The sequence below is a fragment of the Macrobrachium rosenbergii genome, chromosome 2 (genome assembly GCF_040412425.1).
Source record: "Macrobrachium rosenbergii isolate ZJJX-2024 chromosome 2, ASM4041242v1, whole genome shotgun sequence".
Lineage (NCBI taxonomy): Eukaryota > Metazoa > Arthropoda > Malacostraca > Decapoda > Palaemonidae > Macrobrachium > Macrobrachium rosenbergii.
Window position 1 is genome coordinate 52,584,271 of NC_089742.1, and position 22,302 is coordinate 52,606,572.

Here is a 22,302-nt window from a genome sequence, read left to right on the forward strand (position 1 = left end):
ATATATATATATCTATCTCATATATATAAACATATATATATATATGTGTGTGTGCGTGTGTGGAATGTAGTGTGTACGCACACGTGGCCCAGCGTTCGACTCTCCGACCGGCCCAATGAAGAATTATAGGAAATTATTTCTGGTGATAGAAATTCATTTCTCGTCATAATGTGGCCCGGGTTCCACAATAAGCTGTAGGTCCTGTCGCTAGGTAACCAGTTGGTTCTTAGCCACGTAAAATAAATCTAATCCTTCCGGCCAGCCTTAGGAGAGCTGTTAATCAGCTCAGTGGTCTGGTTAAACTAAGGTATACTTTTGTACAGAAAACAAAAAGCAGTGCCACCAAATCAAAGGCAAAATTGCATTCGAACACACAGACGTTTGAACACTTGTAAACTACTTCCTAAAGGAGCATTATGCTGTTATTCCTGCTCGTGTTTCCCTTATTTATACATCTTTTTTTAATACATAAGACCACAGCTCCTCTTCCCTTTCAGTTCTACATTTCTTACAGACATTGCCTAAATGTGGACGAGAATAAGCCGTCTCGCCAGTGATTTACACACTCGAAAGCCTAGAATGTAAAGCATTGCGTAAACGAAGAATTTATGGCAGTTTTCAAAAACGTTTCGTGACTCACTTTCATATTTCACAAAGACATTTTAGTATTTCATAAAGAAAATTTAGTATTTCCCAAAGCAAATTTATCTATTTTGACCATTTTTTTTTCCGAGATCTTACTTCTTCCAGATGTTCAAAGACAACTTCCCTGCTTTCTCGTCTCCTCTCTTTTGGAAAGAGAAGATTCGTGATCGATGATAACGGTCACTATCAGACCGCATCGTTCTTTAACGCAAGCAACAAACTCGGTCACTGTGTCTGGGAACTATTTCAGTAATAATGTTGGCGTTAAATAGCGTTTTCTCCATATTATTTTCTAATGGAAATAATGATGTATAGAAAAAACTAACTCAAAGGCAGTCGCGGTCACCGGGTCACCATATGAGTTTTCTTCATAAAACTCCGTAAAATTGACTAAAATGGGACTTTTCCACGCATCAAGCAAACATAAATCAAGGCTTTAGGGTGAAACTGCTTATGTGCCGCTCGCATTGAAAGTATGAAAGCGGTAGTTTGAATTTAACGTGTCAGTGACTGTTTTCCCCTCTGAAATTTAAATGGAAACATCTCTTCAAGAACGGTTAATTATACGTTTTCACGCAAAGGTTGAATCAGGGCTGCTAACTGGTCAATTCAAGGGTTGAATCAAGGTTACTCATTGGTCTGTGCAGGGGTTGAATCAAGGCTGCCCATTGGTTAATGCAACACTGATGAGAATGATAATAAACATCTTGTTTAAATACAGCAAAGGGAAAATTGCTTTTTAGACCTAAGTAGATTATACTTTGCGTAAAGCTTAAATCTTCCTTGCTAAAAAAGAATCTTTACTTCACTTATGGATGGGAGTTTTTTTTTTCAGTAAAGATATCCCTTTACGAGCACCGTTATTTTGTATATTTAGAGGTGTTCATTGCTGAAAATAGTTTTGCTTTGATCATGTGAATATTCCTTTAATTCTTTATAAATGATTGTTTTATCATTATTGTGCTGGTCTCTTCAATAGGAATAATTCAGTCATTGATTTTATCCTCTAAAAAAAAGTCCTCACTTCATTGTGACATAAAGAAAATGGTAAAAGAATTATCATTATCTATTCTAGATGCTTTTGTATATATACTCACACGGAATTAAAATTCGCTCATAAAAACAGGAGGTACCACTCCCACTAGGGAACTCCTAGGTGCAGTATTGATACTCTGGAACTGTATTCCTGGATTAGGTGAAGCTCTGTTATTCCTGCTTGCAGCAGTAAGTAGCAGAACTGCCCCGATTGTGATAAATAATGCAGAAATTATAATGAAACCTTTGGAGGAAATAGTTAGTCCGAGATATTCATCTGAAGCGTTAGAGTCTTCAGTGGTCACCGTAGTTGTAGCTATAGTTGTGACAGTCGTTGTTGTGCCTGCAGTTGTAACCGATGACATTCGAGAAGTAGATGTAATATCTGTTGAGCAGCAGCTTCAGTGTGCATGACCAGATGACCACGGCCGTGTAGGCGTGAGCATTTCTCTGCCAGTGGTAGATTCCAGACGACTGATAGGGGTTGGGGCTTACTCTGCAAAGCTTCGTATTTTCGTTTGGCCTAGAGCAGTGGCTTGAGCGTTGGCAACTTCTTGAACCAGAGTAGAGTAAAGAGAAAGAAAAGCTTTATTTTGAAAAAACTAAAAATTAAACTAGTGGGATCCATCGCTTTTCCCTTTCACAAAACTAATCTCAGCCACGATTTTGTCCTAAATGAAGAGGAAGAGGCCCCAACTTTGGGTCGCGACCCATATTCAGCTCCAAGATGACCCTTTCGTTTGGTAGGTCTCCCAACTACCAAGGGGGATGGAAAAGAAAGTGGAGTAAAGGCTCTATCTAACATTGCTGTTTCTCTGGCTGTTGCTACATCCAGATGAACTTCACAAGACGAAGGCGCACTATACGCCACTGTACTTGTAGAGTATCGATAATGATGTTAGAATGCCTGTCTGAGACATCTCTAATCATCAAATTGCTATGAGGCTTTTTGATGCTTTGTTCATTCTTCAGAGAGATGTAGTTACTAATAGATTTACCAAAAAATTTAGAATTTTGATCTTATTTCATAGTTTTTTTTTTTTTTTTTGCACCAGTAATTATTGCATTATTTAGATCATTATTTTTACAGTCATCATTGCATTATTTGCACTACGATCCAATCCAAAATGTGCTGATTTCTTGATTAGATTTTTGCAAGTGCTTTTGTTTCAGAGGCCCATTTGTCTTTCATTTTCATACGGTAAGAGGTTCATTGCAGTTTTTGATATTCCACGCAAAAGAAAAAAAATTTAAAGTCTAGTATGAGCTAGGTAAATAAGGAAAAATCGCAAAACCTCGTCTTTGCTTTTTATGTTGATTATAAAGAGATTCGGAAGTCGCGTTTTTATGCAGAAAGTTAATAATATAGCTATGACTATATCTTTGTAGGTTAATTTCAGAGGCCCATTTGTCGAATATCATAAAGAATAACATACAAATTTGGGACAAATAGCTTAGTCAAGTCCTTTTTCACATTTGCATGAATTTTAGGAACAATTGTCTATTTAAATAATATGCTAATTGATTTGATATGACTTGTTTGTTTGTTTGTTTTTATTTTTATTTATTTTTTCCAGCTTAAGGTATAGGCGCCTTATTTAACAGTATTTACGGCTTCTCCTATACGACTTTATCAAATAAACATTTCTATATTGCGCAGTAAGAGAAACTTGGTGAATCTGGTTAAAAGACAGATTTAAAAGTTTTTGTTAAAAGACAGGATTTATTCTACGAGATTTAAGAGATTTCAGCAAAAAAGAAGATTTAATTTTGAACTAGTCACGGGTTTTCTGATCTTAATAAATCAGGTATGAGGATTTAAATGATTTTAGGCTAAATGACGGGATTGAAAAAATTTAAGGTTAAATGGGAAACTAAATGACTGGATTTAACACTGGCTAAACCCCTAAAAGTTCAGGCTAAATGACGGATTTTAAAGATTTTTATAATATGTATGAGAGAGATTTAAGAGAGAGCTAAAGAGATTTAAAGAGAGCTAAGAGAGAGAGAGAGAGAGAGAGAGAGATTTAGAGAGAGAGAGACAGAGAGAGAGAATGACATAACAGTGTTGCAGAATATTTGTGATTTAAAATTTCTAAAGTCATGTTATTTAAAGTAAAAAGATTATTAAATAAACATTGTCAGTGATAGAAATAAAAACAGGTTTTACATTGAATCTGTTCTTTTAGCAGATACTTTATCTTGTTAGTTTACACATGCAAGAAGTCATTTCTAATCAGGGGATTTTTTCATTTTAATGAGCACTGAATATCATAAAGAATAATCACTACAAATTTGGGATAAAGCTGAAGATATCTGTGGCTATGTCCGGTAATTTTTCTTGAATATTGTTTTTGTGAACTATTTACCAGGTATAGCATCATTTGGTTGGCCATCCGAAAGATATCAAGAATTTGCAACCATTAAGAAAACTACGAAAGTAAGGAAAAAAGCGTTATGTAAATGGTATAAAAATATACAAACATATATATATATATATATACACACACATATATATATATATATATATATATATATATATATATATATATATATATATATATATATATACACATATATACATACATACACACTCACACACTGGCACAGACACACGCACACACACACACTGCTGCAATGTTGGATATGTTTTTACATTTTACATACTTTAGCCGATGGAGAAAACATTGGTTGTGGCAGCCTGCACTATTTGGGATTATAATCTTATTTAAATCGCCTCCTTTCATGTATATGTAACAACCGCGCAAATTATTATTATCGTTAAAGTAACCCACTGTCTCCTCATTAATTTTATGAAGGGTTTATACTTTCTGGATAAATTTTTTCTCATTAAGCCGCAGAAAGTGTTAATATTATTACTGACGTCACAGACCCAATATCCCATTAATAAAAATTTATCACCATCCGAAGAACATCGGGAGTTCATAACTTGTATTTCAACAAATATCAAATGGATTCCGGTAAATGTAAGATATTTTATTCTCATAAAGGATGATAAGCGCAAACGAATAATACCTGAAAATTCTGGAGTTTCTATGAAAGCTATGAAAGATTCGGCCCTTAGAATTAACTGGAATGGGCAGCGCTGTTTTCTCGAGCTTAAATGTCCGTACAAGAGGATGATTCTGCAGTTGTCATCTTTAATCGTAGTGGTTCAACCGAATTTTTAAACAGATTCTGCCCAGTTGCGAGATAATGAGGGAGGGCTAAGGCGAGTGCGTCTTGACTTCTTTCGTAACAGGATCCGCGAGCTGATTGATGCTTAAATTCCCATAGAAGTCATTAGTCCTAACCTGTATATAGCAGTTGACCTTTCCAAGGCACTTGTGAACCAGGATGAAGTATTACCAGCCGAGATATAGTTTTAGTTGGTATCTGTCAAAAGAAATCTAACAAACTATTACCTCTTTCCTCTTAAAAGTTGGTTTTTTACACTTCACTCTTTCACTGCCTTGACGCAGAAGGTTTTACAAGACATATTGTATAATGTGGAAGCTTCATAAACATTTCTACAATCTCTTTGGGAATGGGTAGCATCACAGTTTGAATTATTCTCTCTTTTCCTTTGCGTCAGTGGCTGTGGTAGTTGTTACGTCAAATTACTTACAATTGTCAACTCTTTTTTCCTTATGGGATGCGCCCACGACTGGATTTCGAGAAGTCAAAAATTAGTTGTTGACATTTTTGACAGTTTAACATCCAAATGAACACATAGTAAGAAATTATTATTCGAAAAAACTCTAAAGAGAGGCTTACGGTTAATTTTTCCGCTTTTAATGGACAATTCTTCGCAAACTTCATATGGTCTTGCTATCCCTTTTAGCGGAACTTTAGTAATAATACTGCAGTCACCCTATTAACATATCAATGTTTTCTGTGTGGAAATCATTAAAGAAAACCCCCCATCTGTAAGTTGGGTATCTAAAGAAAAATTTATTTTCAAACTTAGTGATTGGATCATACGAAGTTTTTGCGATACTCTTGTCACCCACCAGGATTAAATGTCAAGAAATTAACTTGGTAAAATTAACTTTTACTTGGTAATGGTTTGCACCAAGGCTCAGTATTTATCGGAGTGTATTTGTTAAAAGAGGGAGTATTTTCGCAGAAAAAAATCAACCGTCTACCTACCACAGTTACGAAATTATTGCACGATGGCAACATATGACATTTTCTAAAAAAATTATGGTAAAATTTTATAAGCTGCCAATACAAAATAATACCACGTAACCTAGGGGTGTTTACTGGTTACAATTTTGCCGTATTAGTTATGGAGGGGAAGGCGGGGGGAGCTGGTAGTGTCTTACCTTATGAGTTGCATTTTGATGAAGAGCTCTTTTCAAAAATCTAGGTTACAATTTCACATCGTGTATTGGCAACTTATAAAATAATACCAAAATTATAATCCAAAGAAGTAAAAATTCTTATCTCAGAGATGAATACACGAAATTCAATGGAATTTTGTGAGTTTGAAGTATAACTGTTGAAGTCAAACTTGCAGCTGGGAGAAATATTATGGGCTGCTTTTTTTTTGCATAAATAGATTAAGTATCTAAACTTACAAGCTGAATTCTTTTGTTTCTTAAGGAGAAATTTTGAACGTTGGTTGAATAATTAAATGTGAAAATTTGAAGCAAATTCCTTTAATCATACGTTATCATGCCGTCAAGGTCCTTTTAATCAGTTTACGAACACCACTGCAAGAAAATGCATTCTACATTCATCATGGTCAAAACTGTAAAATATATTTTCCTTTTTTTCGTAAAGAAGGTAACACATATATAAAAAAGTTCTATTATTTGACAAACAAAAAAAGGTTTTCCTAAGTAGGCACCCTTTTTTTATCCTTCTACAAAGCCTTGTGTTTCTCTCTTAAGATAATGATTATTTTTAGCTTTATTCATCCTCACCCAAGAAAATGATCCCCTGAGATTGCTCCCACGCCGAATGTCTTACATAAACAGCATTTTCAAACATTAATGTGCCTGAAACAACAAAAAGTAAATTTTGTTATAACATAAAATACCATGCTGGACAACATTTAACAACAGTAAATAAATAAACAATAATAATGCAATTCCAAAAAGAAGTGTACTTTCGTTTGCAGATTCATTAAATCCTCCACATATTTTGCAACAGATCACAATTTGTTTTTGCTTTTATATTTCTCTTATACTCAATTTACGAGAAACCTAACATTTAACAAACCGTCCTCGTGACGAAGTTATGAAAGAAGAAGAATTCAAGCTACAGTGCTGCCCTCTCGCAGACGACTGTTGAGCTACTTGATCCGTCGGATACAATAATAATTATACCACACAAGTACGTATAGTGAAAATATTAATTCCTTTATCAAGATAAATTCTTGTGTTTGGTGTAACTTAAAGTTAGGGGTATTTAAATATGATTCAAGTGTGAAATTAACTAGTTAAGGGATTAAAACGTTGTAATTAAAGGTTTATATTTTCGTCTGCTATCTTTGCCAGCTGAGCCGGTTGTTTTAGGTCCGAGTTTTGTTTCGACTGAAACTTACATAACACCTTAAGTAAATAGGCTGTTTTAGAATACCATCGTAACTGTTAACATTTTATTACATTTTTATGCCCATAAAGCACGCTTCGTGTTCTATTGACTTGTATAAACGGCTTGAAATGTATTAGGCTTTACTTCGGCTAGGGAACGTAAGTCAACCGTAGGCCTCTGGTAGACGTAGACCGGTTGTTGGTAAGCAAAATTATTTTTCACATGGGCCCAGATTGTCAACTTGAGGGCAAAGGCCTACCATGAGTTTAATATGCAAAAATTGCCAAGGCTAGGCTTACCGTTTGGTAGCTTAAGCCGTGTCTACAGTATCATATAGGCTGGATATCTTACAGTATCCTACTCCTCCAGAGAGGTGCAGAAATTGCAGAAATACTGTAATTTTTATTAAAATTTGGGGCGTGTGGAATGACGAGAATAGGAGTATTTCTAAGTAATAGCTCTGCACACACTATGGAATGGTTCCGTGAATTAGAAAGTCATCAGGGAGCCATATGTTCAAAAAGGGAATGGCTAAGGAAGTCTATTATAAAAGGAACCATACTAACCTAGCATAACCCAATCTAAGGCCGTGTTATTTAGCCAGGCCCCCCGCTGCAAAGGATGCCCATTTTTTTTTTACCAAAAGTTCGCCTTTAACACTGAGCATGCGCAATAGCATTTCAGGATGGCCAGTATACAAAAACATAATTAGTTCTGAGGCTAATTACAGTTGACCGACAAAAAATAATGGTTAATTCTTGATGAGCAACCAAAATACTATAGGAAAAGTCAATTTTAAAGGAAACACCTGATGCGGAGCTAATGCTTAGTTCTACCAGAACAGGTTCCGCAGATGAAAAAACCTAACCTTTCCTAAAATGCCCGTCCTGACCTTCCTAACCTCAGTTAGGGTGCCATGCCCTGGTCTGGCTGGGCCTGGACCTGCCTAAGTAACGCTAAACATTGGAGACAGTGGACTAAGCTTCAGTTTGGAGGTAGTCTTGTAGTTCTGCAAATTACCTTAAAATTTTTTTTAGCCTGTTCTCATCAGAGTCAGTAATAGGCCTAGCCTATTTTGATTACCTTGTTTAGGCTATTATTAATTAGCCTATTATTATGATTCAAAGATGAACCCTGTTTCATATGGAACAAGCCCACAGGGGCCAATGACTTGAAATTTGAGCTTCCAAAGATTACAGTGTTCATTTGAAAGCACAGAATGTAACAGGAAATGCAGAAAGGAGAGATCAGTTATTAAAAAAGAAAAAATAAATTAACAAGTGATAAATAAAGGAGAAACGCTTTAGGGTAGTAATGCATTTTATCTTCACTTTAACTTTGAAGTTCCAATTGCATGACATCCCCAGGGAGACTGTGCCACAGTCCAAAGATCCTAGGAATAAAGGACCTCCATAACTGAGTTCAAAAGCAATGCATAGTTATTGCATGTTGGTGAAGCTGTTCATTATATCTGGCCACTCTCGACAGAAGAAAAGGATAAATTATGTATGTAAAAGATAAGTGTTAAAGTACAACTAATGAAAAACTGACAAGCCAGAGACCATCCTTCAGTGGGCTAAGCTATGACTGCTAAATGTTATGACCGCTACCACCACGAACTACTTTATACAAGAGGTATATCTCTGGCAGAAGCAGATGGCTGCACTGGAGAACAGTATTCTAGTAAAGGAAGGGCAAATGACCTAAAAACAGTTGCATTGATTTTATCACTGTTATAAATATATGAGGCCCTTACAATATGTAACTTGTGGGTGGCATATACTGACAGTTTCATTAGATGTTCTCAAAAGTAAGATGTGAATCAAAAGGTGAACCAAATATAGTTAAGGCCTCAGACTCACTTAACAGAGTCATCCACCTGTAGGGGAGGATTGGGTGGAAATCAGTACAAGATCTACTAATCGATAGTGTTTTGTTTTACTGGAGTTCAGCTTCATGCCCCACTAATTACACCATTCACTAACTGCTCCATGTTGTAATTAAAACTAAGAGCAGCTTTATACTCCCACAAGTGTTGCATCATCAGCATACTGAATCTTGTTTTCCAGACCAACAACTATAATGAATTCATCATCTGAATGGTTACCAAATCTGGTAAAAGATTTCTAAAGTCTGGCAGAGTTTGATTTCTTGAAGTTTACTGATTTTCTTGGCTTTTCTTGAGAGAGTTTCCAAGACTAGATGGCTATATTTGCTATTAGGGTGAGTACAGTGAGAAAGTGGGACATCAGCTCCTAGCCTAGGTTAAACCAATACTGATTTACCTATTATGAATGACATTGTGTCAAATGTATTTATGAACATCGATGCACATTTGCAATGAAAATATTTTCAACATTTTTTATTTTAATGAATCTTATCCTTCTCATCCTTTTTCTTTTCTAAGTTGATTTATGATTTATATGCTAAGAAAACCCTGTAGGCTTATATGTTAAATTTTTGTCTTATTTAGGAACTCTGGATGTAAGTATAGTATAGACTTAATCACCCATCAATTTGACTTAAGCATATTTAGTAAAAAACTTGTGAAATATGGTTAAGACCCTTTGGAAATACCAAACGTTGCCTTTTATGGAGGAATATTCCATAATGTAATTTGGAAATAGTCATTGAAACATAGTTACATGTTAGGTGGGTGAGTCAGAGTTAGGTGAGTTCACCGACTCACCAGCTTTAAGCCAGTTCTTGTTCTTTGTCCATTGTTAAGTTAATATGCCTTGCTACCTTCTAACTGACTGCCATGTCAAAACTTTATATTTTTTTTGTATGTATGGTATTTTTTGTTCAGCAAAAAATGGAGGAGTGCTAAAGACATTCACCAGTGTCTTCAGATGTGTGTGTGCTTGCATGTATGCACTTTGCCTGTGATACTACTGAATTTTTTCTCTTCCTCCTTGACTTAACTCCCTCCCAAAACTGCCAGATTTTCTCACTTCCTTAATTGCAAACTCCATGGCTTCCCAATACTTGAATTTTTTTGCCTCCTTCCTCCTGGACTCCCCAGACTCCACTTCATCCCTATCTCTGCCTAATCTTCTTTCTCCTCTTGCTTGGTCCAAGGGGGCAAAAGTGTGAAGGCAGACGACAAACACTTGCTCTTTAATGGTTGACCCAGGTGCCTGTGTAACTGTGTTGATATTGTGGATATCTCCATGTTTTTAATCTGGTAGTACTTGAATCTGTGCAGTTTTTCTCATCAGAGCCAATTTTATTTATTTATTTTTTTTTTTTAAATATGGTTTATTATTACTGCAATCCACCTGAAGTAATTTCCTTGTATAAAAAGATATTAGTTATTTTGTAGAAACTTAGTACAAAGAATGTTATTGGCTTTTTCAGAATGTTTGCACGAGTAGCTTCATCTGTTGTCCGACAGGTACCACGTTTTGGTACCAGGGCATACTCTGATGCCCCAATGGCCTTCACATTTGCTTCACAGAATCAGGTTTGTATCATTGATATACATTTTGAATGTTTGATATATGATGCTATATGTACAAGGTTGATACATTCAAGCTTATGCAGTATAGGAGATGCAATTACCACTGTTTTTAAGTGATACTTAATTGTGTTGAATTTTTTATTAATAATAGTGATGTAGATGGTACAGAAGCCTGTTTTGATTTTGCAATGCCTCTTCTCTATATTCATGCATTATTTTCTTACACACAGGTATTCTACAATTCTGTCAGTGTTAGACAAATTGATGTTCCCTCCTTCTCTGGAAGTTTTGGTATCCTGCCTGCTCACGTACCCTCACTAGCTGTCTTGAAACCTGGAGTCATGACTGTGTTTGAAAGTGATGGAACAGCAAAGAAGTTCTTCGTGAGCTCTGGAATTGTAACAATCAATGAAGATTCTTCAGGTAATGATTGCTGTTAACGAGCTATGTTAAGTTTAGGTCAAACCATAGTGTGTTAGTTGTAGGAAGCTCAACAGATTAGAAATAGAATTGTAGCATCAAGAAATATTAGAATTGTTGTTTTCTTTGAGCAGAAGAGAGCAAATAAATATTGTCTCCCAGTGTTGAAATATTCCTTTGGATTTCGCTGCTCATGACCTTGCCCCCATGTTCTCTCTGTAAAAGAGCTGAGTTTTTTAGATATTGCCATTTACACTGTTACAGTGTACATTGTGTACTACAGTATATTGGTTGTGTAAAAGCTTCATTTTTGAGCTGCTGTGCTAGAGATTATAGTTGATTTTATTTTATTTATTTAAGAAGGAATGGAGATGATTTTAGTCAGTTCCCATACAAAAAGGTAGTGATTATTTTTATTCAGGTACGTACTAGATAGTGGATCATGTGAATATTCTTATTTAGATTTAAGTAAATTGACAAATAAAAACCTCTTGGTTTTTATGGTTGAAGTCTACATGTGGCTGTTTAATCACTTTAAAATGTTTAGGGATAAGATAAACATTTATCAATAAATGATCCATATAGGAAGATATGCGTACAGTTGCATTACACCGCCCATTGTTGTCAGCAATAAAAATGTTTGATGCATCACCTTTACCATGAGCTGCTTTGATTGTGTGTCTACACTTTTCATAGTTTCTGTGCTAACTTTTTATTTATTTTATCTTCCGTACTGTTATTTTATGCTGGCTCCAGAGGAGTATAGAAATTTGATTTGCGTGTCAGGTTATATTGATATTGATACAGTAGTATAACAGTAACAGGAAATCGTACACAATTTTGCACAGAGACTAGCTGCCACCCCAGTTACAATGATTAATTTGTTTTTCAGTACAAATTCTTGCGGAGGAAGCCGCCGGAGTTGAAGATTTAGACGTTACGGCTGCAAGAGACGTATTGTCAAAAGCTCAGAGTGCAGTGAATGCAGCGGCGACTGAGGAGGCTAAGGCTGAAGCACTGATTGCTGTTGAAGTAGCAGAAGAGTTGGTTAAAGCAGCCGAGTCTGCTTAAATGACTCATAGCTGTTAGGGAGTTAAAGAACACTTTGGGAACATAGGATGTTTATATGTTTTGTTAGGGAACATGTATTTATATAGGGGAATTCATTGTTTTTAATATAAAATACCATGGTTCCCAAACCAAATTTTTAATTAAATATCTTCTTCCAGTGGAAGGGACTTGTATTCATTATTTTGTGCTGATGAAGCTTATGATCCATGTAAATAAAAATTATTATTTACTTGGTTTTTATACACATTGCAACGATGGTATCTGAGGCCACTTCCCTTTATTAGCAAAAAAACACTCAGACCTTTTCAGGTTTAACGTTCCCAGTGTGTGACTTGTTGGCAGGCTTCTAATTTTTGGTAAGAGAAATGCAAAAGCAATCTAGTTTTATGAAGTTGTGAAAAGGAACATTTGCTAAAGCTAGGATTTACTCTTTTTAAACAAAACTTTATTTATTTTTCTTTTCCAGGTTTGAACTGGAAAGCACAAAATGCTTAAACCCTACTCAAAAGTGTTAAGCATGATGGAAAAAGGTAATTTACATCTTGGGAGCTAACAGGTCATTCTTAAAATGTTGAAGTCACACAAAGCATCATTTTAGATTTTTGAAGGTTAATCTATGGCTCAGGATTAGAGTATAATAAATGCTTGGATCAAGTTCATGAGTCTCAGAATCTGCTCTGAATTATTCAATCTGTAAAACTTTGGACTGGTGAACCCTCTTTCTCTCTACTTAGACCTAATTGAGAACTGGAATTCCTTTACAAATGGACTCCCTGTAAGGTTTGAACTTACACTCCTTTACTGTTCATACAGCAATTAAGCACAAACTTACACTCCTTTACTGTTTATACAGCAGTTAAGCATAAACTTGAACAGTGTTAGCTTAATCAAACCCAAGACTTCAAGGTTAACCTTAAAGTTACTACAGCAATTTATACTTTGAAAAACATTTATCCTTCTACACCAAAATTGTGTCATAGATTTATCACTAAAGACAATTTAAAATATTCCAGTAGAAACTTTGTGAAAAGATACCATAGTGAAAGCCCTTCAAAAATTCATTTTTTCTCAACACACGTGTTACTATCGTAATTATATGTATACTCTATACTGAGTAACGCTTCAGTTTTCAGAGCGGAACTTCAATGTAATCAGGGGTTAATGTACAAAAACATCCCATCACAGAAATGCAAAGGTCTGGGACACTTGGTGGTGCTTTAGTTGCCCTGCAAAATATTTCATAAAAATTCCTTTCTCAGGCAGGAATAGTTTTCCTTGAACAAATTCTGTAGAGCCGATTTATAGTTACTGTATATATGTTTGATCACTGCTCAGTTAGGTATCAGAAGTTGCTGATGAGTAAATCAGAGCCCTAATTGGGTTACTAATGTATGTGATACACATTTCTGTCAAGTGATTTCTTTACATCTTTGCAAAACTTAACATCTCTAGTAAATGGCAGAATTTGAATAATGAATCTGATTATAGCAAAGTAACGTAGATTTAGCTCATTGTTGGACTGTGGTGTCCATTCTAAAAACAAAACCATGTATAATCTGCAGTATTCACACTATTGAACACAGAAATAATAACTTGTATGACTCGATCCCAAAATGTTGAACAACAGTTATTTGGAAATGTACATTTTTCAAACAACTACATCATGTTTGGGAGAAAAGACTTGAAAATAATCTTGTCACCCTAAACATTTCCAGTTAGTCCTTATAATGGGCTATTCTTATGAAAGTTGACTGAATTATTTAAAAATACAGCAATAATGCTGTTTTCAAAACTTAAGTTGATAGGTGCTCGTATCTCTAGATGTCAAGCTTTCCTAACCCTTGCATTAACTACACTCTTCACCACAAGGCTGCGTAGCATATACCCTGCTTTTGTTCATTTAAAAAGAAAGTATGACTAAAAGGTATTCATGGAGGAGAGGGATTTATTCTCCACAATTGGTGTTACCACAGGTCACTTGGCGCTGCAATTCCATGTACATTTTATCTATACCCCTAGGTTTCTTGTGCACATCTAAGTAAAACCTCCCACTTTTATTTATGGTGTGGTAGAAGTTGCTCTTTCGACAATAAATTAACTTTGATATAAAGGCAATCTTGGTTATCATAATGGAAGTTTAAGTATGGTCAGCAAACCACTTTACCTGTAATACTCTTATTGCACAACCAAAGTTTGTATTATGTTTGCTGCAGAGCTCTGCCCTCTTAATGCTTTGTTTAATGCAATGGACATTTCAGACAATAGAAAAGTTCTGCAATGCCTGCCCAATTTCCAGAAATGGCTCCACCATCCATACTCCATCAGGTCCTCCCCTCTTGGGATGTCGTATGTTGTTATTTTGACTTCAAAGATTGAAGACCTGAAGCTCATACAACTGTTGGGGTAACTCACAGGCGAGGCTTGAGATAACCAAGTCAGTATTACCCATCAATTAGGAGAATTACAAGGTCACTGTAGGTCTGCTCAAGGAACCATGTTTGATGAGCATAATCTTACTTCTGTTGGAAGTTGTTAAACCTCCTTCGCCCACACCACTCTTAAAAGGAACTCAAGCTGCTTCTGTGGTTCTTGGGTGATTCAGACACCAACAATTATTTGGCACATCAACAGCATGCCATACTTCAGAGCAAATAAAATGGTTTTTCAACACCTTTTATAAACCTACAGCTCTAGTGACTGCAATACAGTGCCTCGTGGCTCCCCTTCTTTTGCAAAGGAAGGCAAGACATTAAGATTGAGTTGACTGTTTCAAGTGTTTCCTCTAAATACAAAAATAAGGTTAGATTGTTTGAGTATGCAACTTACTAACCGCCACTTATCCTTACGATTCGGTTCAAAGTGGACAGCTATATACTTAATTAGCAAAAAAGTTACGCCTAGCATCAGCCCCCCAATTTCTCCAGCAAAAACAATGTTGCGGTCTGATTCATACACTAAACCGGGTGGTGGTACAAGGATCCATGAACCTTACAAGTGTCAGCAGCCTGATGTCTACCCAACTACCAAACACAACAAGTCTTTGCCCTGTTGCCTTCCCTGTAGTCATACTGGTCAACAAAGGAACCAAGGAAACGGTTTGGACAGATGCATAGCTTGACATCAGATGCACCAACTACTCGTAAGGGAGCTTAGCTTGTGCCGCTCAGGATGGATAATGATGGCCCTTGTCACTTCTGACAAACGATGCTTTCCCAGGTATATGATGAGGTCTGTCTTAAAGAGCTAAAACCCATTTCAGGACCTTATCACTGTCGCAACGAGACCAAGGGTGTAATGCTGGTAGAAACGCGGGTCACCTTGGATACCCTTGATCAAATTTGCTTATTAATTGGTGCTGGTAACTATGAATTCTTGGTACAAGGACAACAGGGAGTGGAAGGAACTACACTCTTGCAGATGAAGGTAAGAGCAGTCAATTTTAGATCAACCCCAGAACTCTGCCAATCCATTGCTAATCTGCTGCTGAGTTGACATCACAGTGGCTCCATGGTAGAAGTAAAGTGTCATCAGTCTCTAGTCGTTCGACGTTGTCGGTATCAGGATTACAAGTACGTACACACTTCTTGTCAAAAGAATGTTAGACCCATAAAAGACATCACATAGGAATGAACATGCCGCTACGTAGATCCTTCTTTTCTAAAATTGAAAAAATAAATAATTGAAATGTCGTAGGGCAACAGGTCAGCTAGTCACACAAAAGACATACATGTGGAAGAAGGAACTTTTCCAGTAAGATTGGTATTCCAGGAATACCAGGATCTTGTCTTTGTTGAGGAAGTAGGTCTGAGATTAGTTAATTCAGGGCACCACCACTTGCCCCATCAGCTTGTCTTAAAAAATTCATGGGTGTCATCAGTAACACTAGTAGCTGAATTTTTACTCGATTCAGGATGCATAACCATTTCTGGGGTGTTCCTCACATCCGGCATGCATCATATGACCATCATTCTGTATACGTACTTCTGTTGGTTCTTGTTGCAAGAATGGGAGAACAGAACTTTTCAGTTGGTAACCCATTTTTAGATATATATCAATCATATTTTGAGGGAAAAAATTTTTTTGTCAGATTGTCTCAAAAATTTTTGTTTGATCTGAATTTGTTACCAGATTTTTACTGGGAGATAGGGCAATTATTCTCTTCGAGTATAGATGGCTTAGCACATTCTTTTTTTTTTTTTTACAAAGTGACCAGCGAGCTTATGGTCGGTAGTTGTGGCCTTCGGTCCTTCACCCATCCACTTGTACAGTTGTAAATGCGTCCTGTAAGTAAACCTCGCTCTCTTAAAGAACTTATTTGTAATCATCCTTCAATTTGCTATACAGCATTTTATACTGAGACCTCAATAACTAATCAGCGCTGTGGTACTTTGAATAGCTGAAACATTACACAAAACACACATACACACACGCATATATATACGTATATATATATATATATATATATATATATATATATATATATATATATATATATATATATATATATATATATATATATATATATATATATATATATATATATATATGAGAAACTCCCAATTTAGTAGGCAGGCGAGGGTATCTTGAGAACAATTGCTGTACGTGTGTACTTTTGTTGACTAGCAAAGGTTTACCGATTGTTTTGTTGTTGGGGGAGAGCACGTGAATAAGCCAAACTCCTTAAGTGTTTTAGATGACATGAAATTACGAGGCGTGGAGGTCAAATGGATTAAATAAATCCACAAAATACTATAGTGACGCAAGGGACCCGGCTCTTCCCTGAACACAGTTTCTAGTGAAATCAAATGTTCATATGAACACTTTTGGTGTAACATTCAATACTGAAGGCGCTATAGCTCGTTCTGGCACAAGACAGATTACTCAAAGAACAACAGTGAAGCTAATTGGTACTTTGAAGTCATCACCAGATAAATTCAGTTCTCTTTTGAGAAAGATAAATAAAAACTCGATAGATCAAGTAACAAACGGCTTCATAGACGTAATTCATTAACTTCAACTTAATTGAGTTTAACTTGAATCATAGGAGTATTTTTAAGTATAGAAATAAAAGAGGTGTTTCAACTTCTTGTGATTATCATTAAATACTTATTTCGAAAATGCTACTCTATTTCTTCATCTCTATTGTCTAGCGGGGTGTGGCGACAATGACGTCATAGCATATACTGTCCTTCACATCATCTGGTGAATATTTCTTCTCGCCAAAACCGCCGAAGTGTTTTCTTGTTTTATTACGAGTTTTAGATATTGAACCAAAGACTTCCAATCTAGTCGTTGTTTCAGACACATAGGTTTGTATAAAAATGATGTGTAAGAGGAAATTGTAGATTGTAGTCGTGGTGAATATCGACACGAGTGCAGGGATTGATGGGATCTTAATTTGGCTCAAAATGGCGTCTACAAAGCCAAAGCTTGATTCAATGTTATCGCCTATTTTAACCACTTTCGAATTTAGTACATCCGTTTTCACGTTGTGTAAATGCTTTTCGGCACTAAGGCAGAATTTACTCTCCATGCCTTATCTAATTACTTTCACCCGTCGAGATTTCCGCGAAAAGCGAATAAAATATTCTCGTGAAATGAAGGCGTATGTTGTTGTCACATTCGCGAATATTGAGCAGTAGCCTGAAAACTATGGAAATAAATTTCGCTTTATTGAAACACCTTCATGTCGGTAGAATTGATGTGTATTATATTGATGTGTGAGTTATTGTTAATGCGATTGATTAGGACCCCATGATAGAATTATGACGCTGTTCAATAAAATACGCAAAAATTTTCATGTGCAAATTGAGGCTCGTGAAATTGGCTTTTGTGAACCACAAATTCGTGGAGTGTTATTAAAACACCGACGTCCCTCCGAATTAAACCTGTTGAACCGTAACAGTTTTCTTGAACCCTTATTAATTATTAACCTTATTAATTGACTTGATTAGACTTGAAAACCACACCGTTAATTAACTCCCACAAGATTTCATGATCTAAGAAATATTTCGCTTACTGAGATTCCTTTGTGTCAAATAAAACCTTTATACATTTTGACGTTGTGTGAAATGGAAGCCGATTGTTGTTATAGTAGTAGATTGTTGCTGTCAGTGAAGGCATTTATGTAGGCATGAGCAGTCAAAGCCACCATTGCTGATAGGCCTAGCTTCCACTCTGATCAAAGCCGTTGCTTATTTGCAACTAATTCTAATATGTTAGTTTGTTATCTGGTAGTTTCGGCGTTTGCTAATCCCGGTAACTTGGCAGAGGCATTGAAACCAAATTTTAGTTTACCTTGACAGGGTGAATTATTACAAGAAGGGATACTAAGCTTCAACAATAAGGCCTAACCTTCCTCTTAAGCATGGTCTTTTTTTAAATTTTATTTTACCTTGTTGTAAAATAATTTGCATCTTAGAGGCATTTCAAGTTTTGCCAAACATGTTGTATAGGTGATCTGTATGGTTCTGGACATTTTAGATCCAGGAACTTGGCAACTAAATGGTTGTTTGGGTACACCATTCTAAGCTTGGAATTATATTACCCTGTGACATAGGCTAGCCAAATCAGTATTATGGATTTAAAATTACTTAGTAGTGCTATACTGCTTGATCACCAGATACATGAACAGTATAATTTTCAGCAGTTTATCCTGCTTTTTGTGTGTTTTTAACATGAACAAAATACTTTTATAGCAGTTTATCTTGCATTTTATGTATTTTTTACCTAGATCGTGGGTGCAGACTTGTTTCATTATACTACCAATACATCAAACAGTTAGGCCTTTGGGTGGAAAGCTATTGGATAGGTCTGACAACAAACAAGTGAGTCTTATTTACAGGAATGATAAAAAAAAAAACTGAATAAATCACAAGATAAGGTCAGAAAAATTTATAGTTCAGTTGTGTAATTATTGAAAGTCAAAGAAAAGTATAAAGCATGAATTCTGATGGCAGTCACACTGTACAGGGATACAACCTACTCTAACCTAGCCTAGGGCATAGGGTAGTCTACCTGGCCAAGAAACTGTCTCCCACCCAAACTTAAAATATAGTGCTATAAATTTTGAGGAATTTATCGTTACATAACGTAACCTAGGATGTATGACTGCTTTTGGATTGGCATGAATCATGGGATGGCATAATCTCTGAAATTGAGCATGAGTACCCCAGGACTTGTATAAAATGGCCACTAGGTGGAAAGCCTAGTCTAACCTATCTCTACAAAGACAGCTTACTTTACCTGGCTATTCAGTGATATCAGACTTACTAAATTATGCTGTCTTGAGTTCATGGGAGTTACGTACAAGCACTAGGAAAATTAAGTGTCCAGTAAAAAAAAAAATTATCCCAGGGACCTGAAGAAATGAAAATGCCTGGAAGGCACCAACTCACTGTAAGAATGAATGGGTCTGTCAGATCGTGTTATTTAGTGTTAGTGGTCTAGGTATAGTTTATTTTCCTGTCTGTGTTTTTGTGTAACTCATGGTTTTCCTGGTTGATGGCTAAAGCCATCATTCAAAACTAGGCCATGATCTAATGAAGAAAAGATTAGGCTCCCATTTTCTCCTTCAGTCTAATTTACATCCATGTCCAAAGTTGAACTTATATTGACTTATGTACATAGGTTACAAATTTTTGCTTATAGGCCTGTAAGTGTTTGGATTCATTAATGAAAGATAAATGCCGTGAGTCCTGAAGCAGCTATGCAAGACTTTTGAGAGTTTTTTAAAGCTTGGTGCACCCAAGAGCTCTTGAAAACTGGGGATGATGTTTACACCCAAAACAAAAAAGTTTGCCTTGGCTGGGGTGGCTGATGCCAAAAACATGCAGCATAAAAGGTGAAGCAACACCAGAAGTACTGTCTAGGTGGAACTTCATGTAAAGTATTCCTAGACTTGACACTTTTGGCAAAGTTTTGTGACTTGTTTTGCTTTCACCATCCAAGAATTCTGAAGATTTTGCCTTTAGTTTTGTATATTCTACTTCATTAACTCATTCTCTGCAAACTTTTAGCTTGGCTTGGCAAGAAAATGGTTCTACAAACTTATTATGGTACAAGAGTGGAATTATTACTGTTGCTTTACATTGTTATTTTGTAGTACATAATATTCAAGTGAAAAATAAGGAGAGATCCTTAGTCAGAAATGATGAAGACTACCAAGAAAAGGAAAAAGAGAATAAGGAGAGGTAGAGGTTGACCTGTGAATCATTTAAATATTTATTTCAGGGCTAGGAGAGTTTGAATATTTTTCATATATATATATGGCTATGCATGACTTGCGTTTTGATACTGAATACTTGCTTGCATTTAAACACAACCCAGCAGATAGATTTTTTAATGTCTTTTGTATGTGATGAAACTGGTGTACAGTATAGTGTTCCATTCAGTACAGCACATTACAAAAGATTATTCATTTTTTCTATATAACCATTTGAGTTTTATTGAAAATTATTGTAACATCAGATTTATCAGATTTTTTCATATGTATAATTTTATAATTTTTCAGTTCATTGATGGCTACATGAGTGTTTTTGGGACATAATGAGTCCAGTTTTATAAAAGAAAGCAAAAATAATATTAAGGTGGACAGAGTGATGACTCATATGATGTGAGGTATGAAACAATATGTTAATATGATGTCTTTTATTGGTTTCAGATTAAACAAATGTTTGCCATGCTACCCACTCCTGTGCAAGTTCTGCACTCATCAGAGCAAACTGTTGAGGCAGATCAAGCAAATGTATCATGGCATAAAACATGAAGACTTTGATCATACAGGATGAGATCAAAATCATCAAAATTGGTGGTGTGTTTTGCACATACACGCCAGCTCCTAACTTGCACGGTAGTTTTCCATAGTCATGCCTGGCCCATGCACCATTTACCATTAAGCTCACTTATCAGCTTCCGTCCTAGTATGATTTTTGTGGCTTTTAGGGAGAAAGGTTATATAAATTATAACCAATCTTCACAAAATGAATTGATTTGAGGTTTTGTTTTGGGTGATTTACAGTTGTCGCCTTCTTGAGCTTACAAGAGCTAAAATTTTAGGCGTAATAAAATTAACCTTTTTTGCATTAGGATAATAAAATTTTAGGCCAGTTTGAGATGCTACTTGTGTTGTAAATAGTGTATTCGTGCGCATTATTTTTGTTGGCTTCCTCCAGAGAAAGATTTGGATGCAAACAAGTCAAACAAAATTCCTTGGTAATTCCATTATGAACCATATATCCAAAACAGTAGTTAGGTTGTCAGCCAGTGGAACTCACTGAAAGATCTGGTGAGGTATCTTGGAGAAAACAACTCGGCACTGCTTTGGAAATTATCCTAAGGGATGCCCTGGGAAATCACCGCAAGTGATCAGCACCATTTTTTTATCAGGTTACTTTCTTTTTTTGTGTGTGTTTGAAACAATTGATGACATCGTAATCAGTAGGGTTTTATACAATTCAGCAAAATGTCCAGTTAGCCCACCCATCACATAGTCACCTATGCTTCACTTTCATCAAGCGCTATCTTTTGTCCAGGTACTTAAAGCCAACGAAGCATAAGGCAGAAGGACTTGAATGTTTCCCAGGGTAAAATCTAGTATGGTGGAGATTCTGTTACATGTAAACTTGGAGATTTTATCCTAGTAGTTGTAATATCTCAACATTATGATTATGTAGGGTCAAAAGTCAGATTGTGGTAGTGTAGTTCAGATGTGGACATTTCTGTTAAGTGACTATGGTAGGAAAGGTAGTTCTTGCTGGTTATCAGCACACCCCAATGAGAAATGAAATGAAAGAACAGACATTTTATTAAGAAGTGAGAACGGACTCTTGTTGAGAGGGAATCCTTTGCAAGCATAAGGAATAAAATCTAGTAGGCTTGCAAAGTTTCATGGGAATTTGGATTTGCTTTGGGAAATACAGAAAATGCTGGAGATAACCAAATCATATTGTTGTCTTTGGTATGCCAAAAGACTGGAAACACCATATGCCAGTTGACTGTCCCTGTCTAGGGGACCTATGAGTCCATTTCCTTTCAGAATTTAGAAGTGGTGAGGCAGTAAAACACACACACTATGGTTCTCATAGGGGTTGTCATATATACATCAAGTAGCGTCTTTGGGTTCA

The 22,302-nt window shown here is 36.0% G+C and overlaps 2 protein-coding genes across 3 annotated transcripts in view; both read left to right on the forward strand.

Annotated features, from left to right (window-relative positions):
• ATPsyndelta (ATP synthase, delta subunit) overlaps positions 1 to 12,407 on the forward strand; it is a 36,180-nt gene extending 23,773 nt beyond the window's left edge. The window contains exons 1-4 of one of the 2 annotated variants that reach the window (XM_067118063.1): positions 6,911 to 7,023; positions 10,585 to 10,690; positions 10,918 to 11,110; positions 12,000 to 12,407. In XM_067118063.1, coding sequence (XP_066974164.1) covers positions 10,586 to 10,690; positions 10,918 to 11,110; positions 12,000 to 12,178 — 477 coding nt within the window. In that variant the 5' untranslated portion in view covers positions 6,911 to 7,023; position 10,585 and the 3' untranslated portion in view covers positions 12,179 to 12,407. Of the gene's footprint in view, positions 1 to 6,910; positions 7,024 to 10,584; positions 10,691 to 10,917; positions 11,111 to 11,999 lie in introns of those variants that run through there. The other variant, XM_067118058.1, reaches the window with a different exon arrangement.
• Positions 12,408 to 17,345: 4,938 nt separating this feature from the next.
• LOC136846813 (uncharacterized) overlaps positions 17,346 to 22,302 on the forward strand; it is a 40,299-nt gene continuing 35,342 nt past the window's right edge. Inside the window, exon 1 of the mRNA XM_067118075.1 lies at positions 17,346 to 17,487. The gene's annotated coding sequence lies outside the window, so the exon portion shown is untranslated. The remainder of the gene's footprint in view (positions 17,488 to 22,302) is intronic.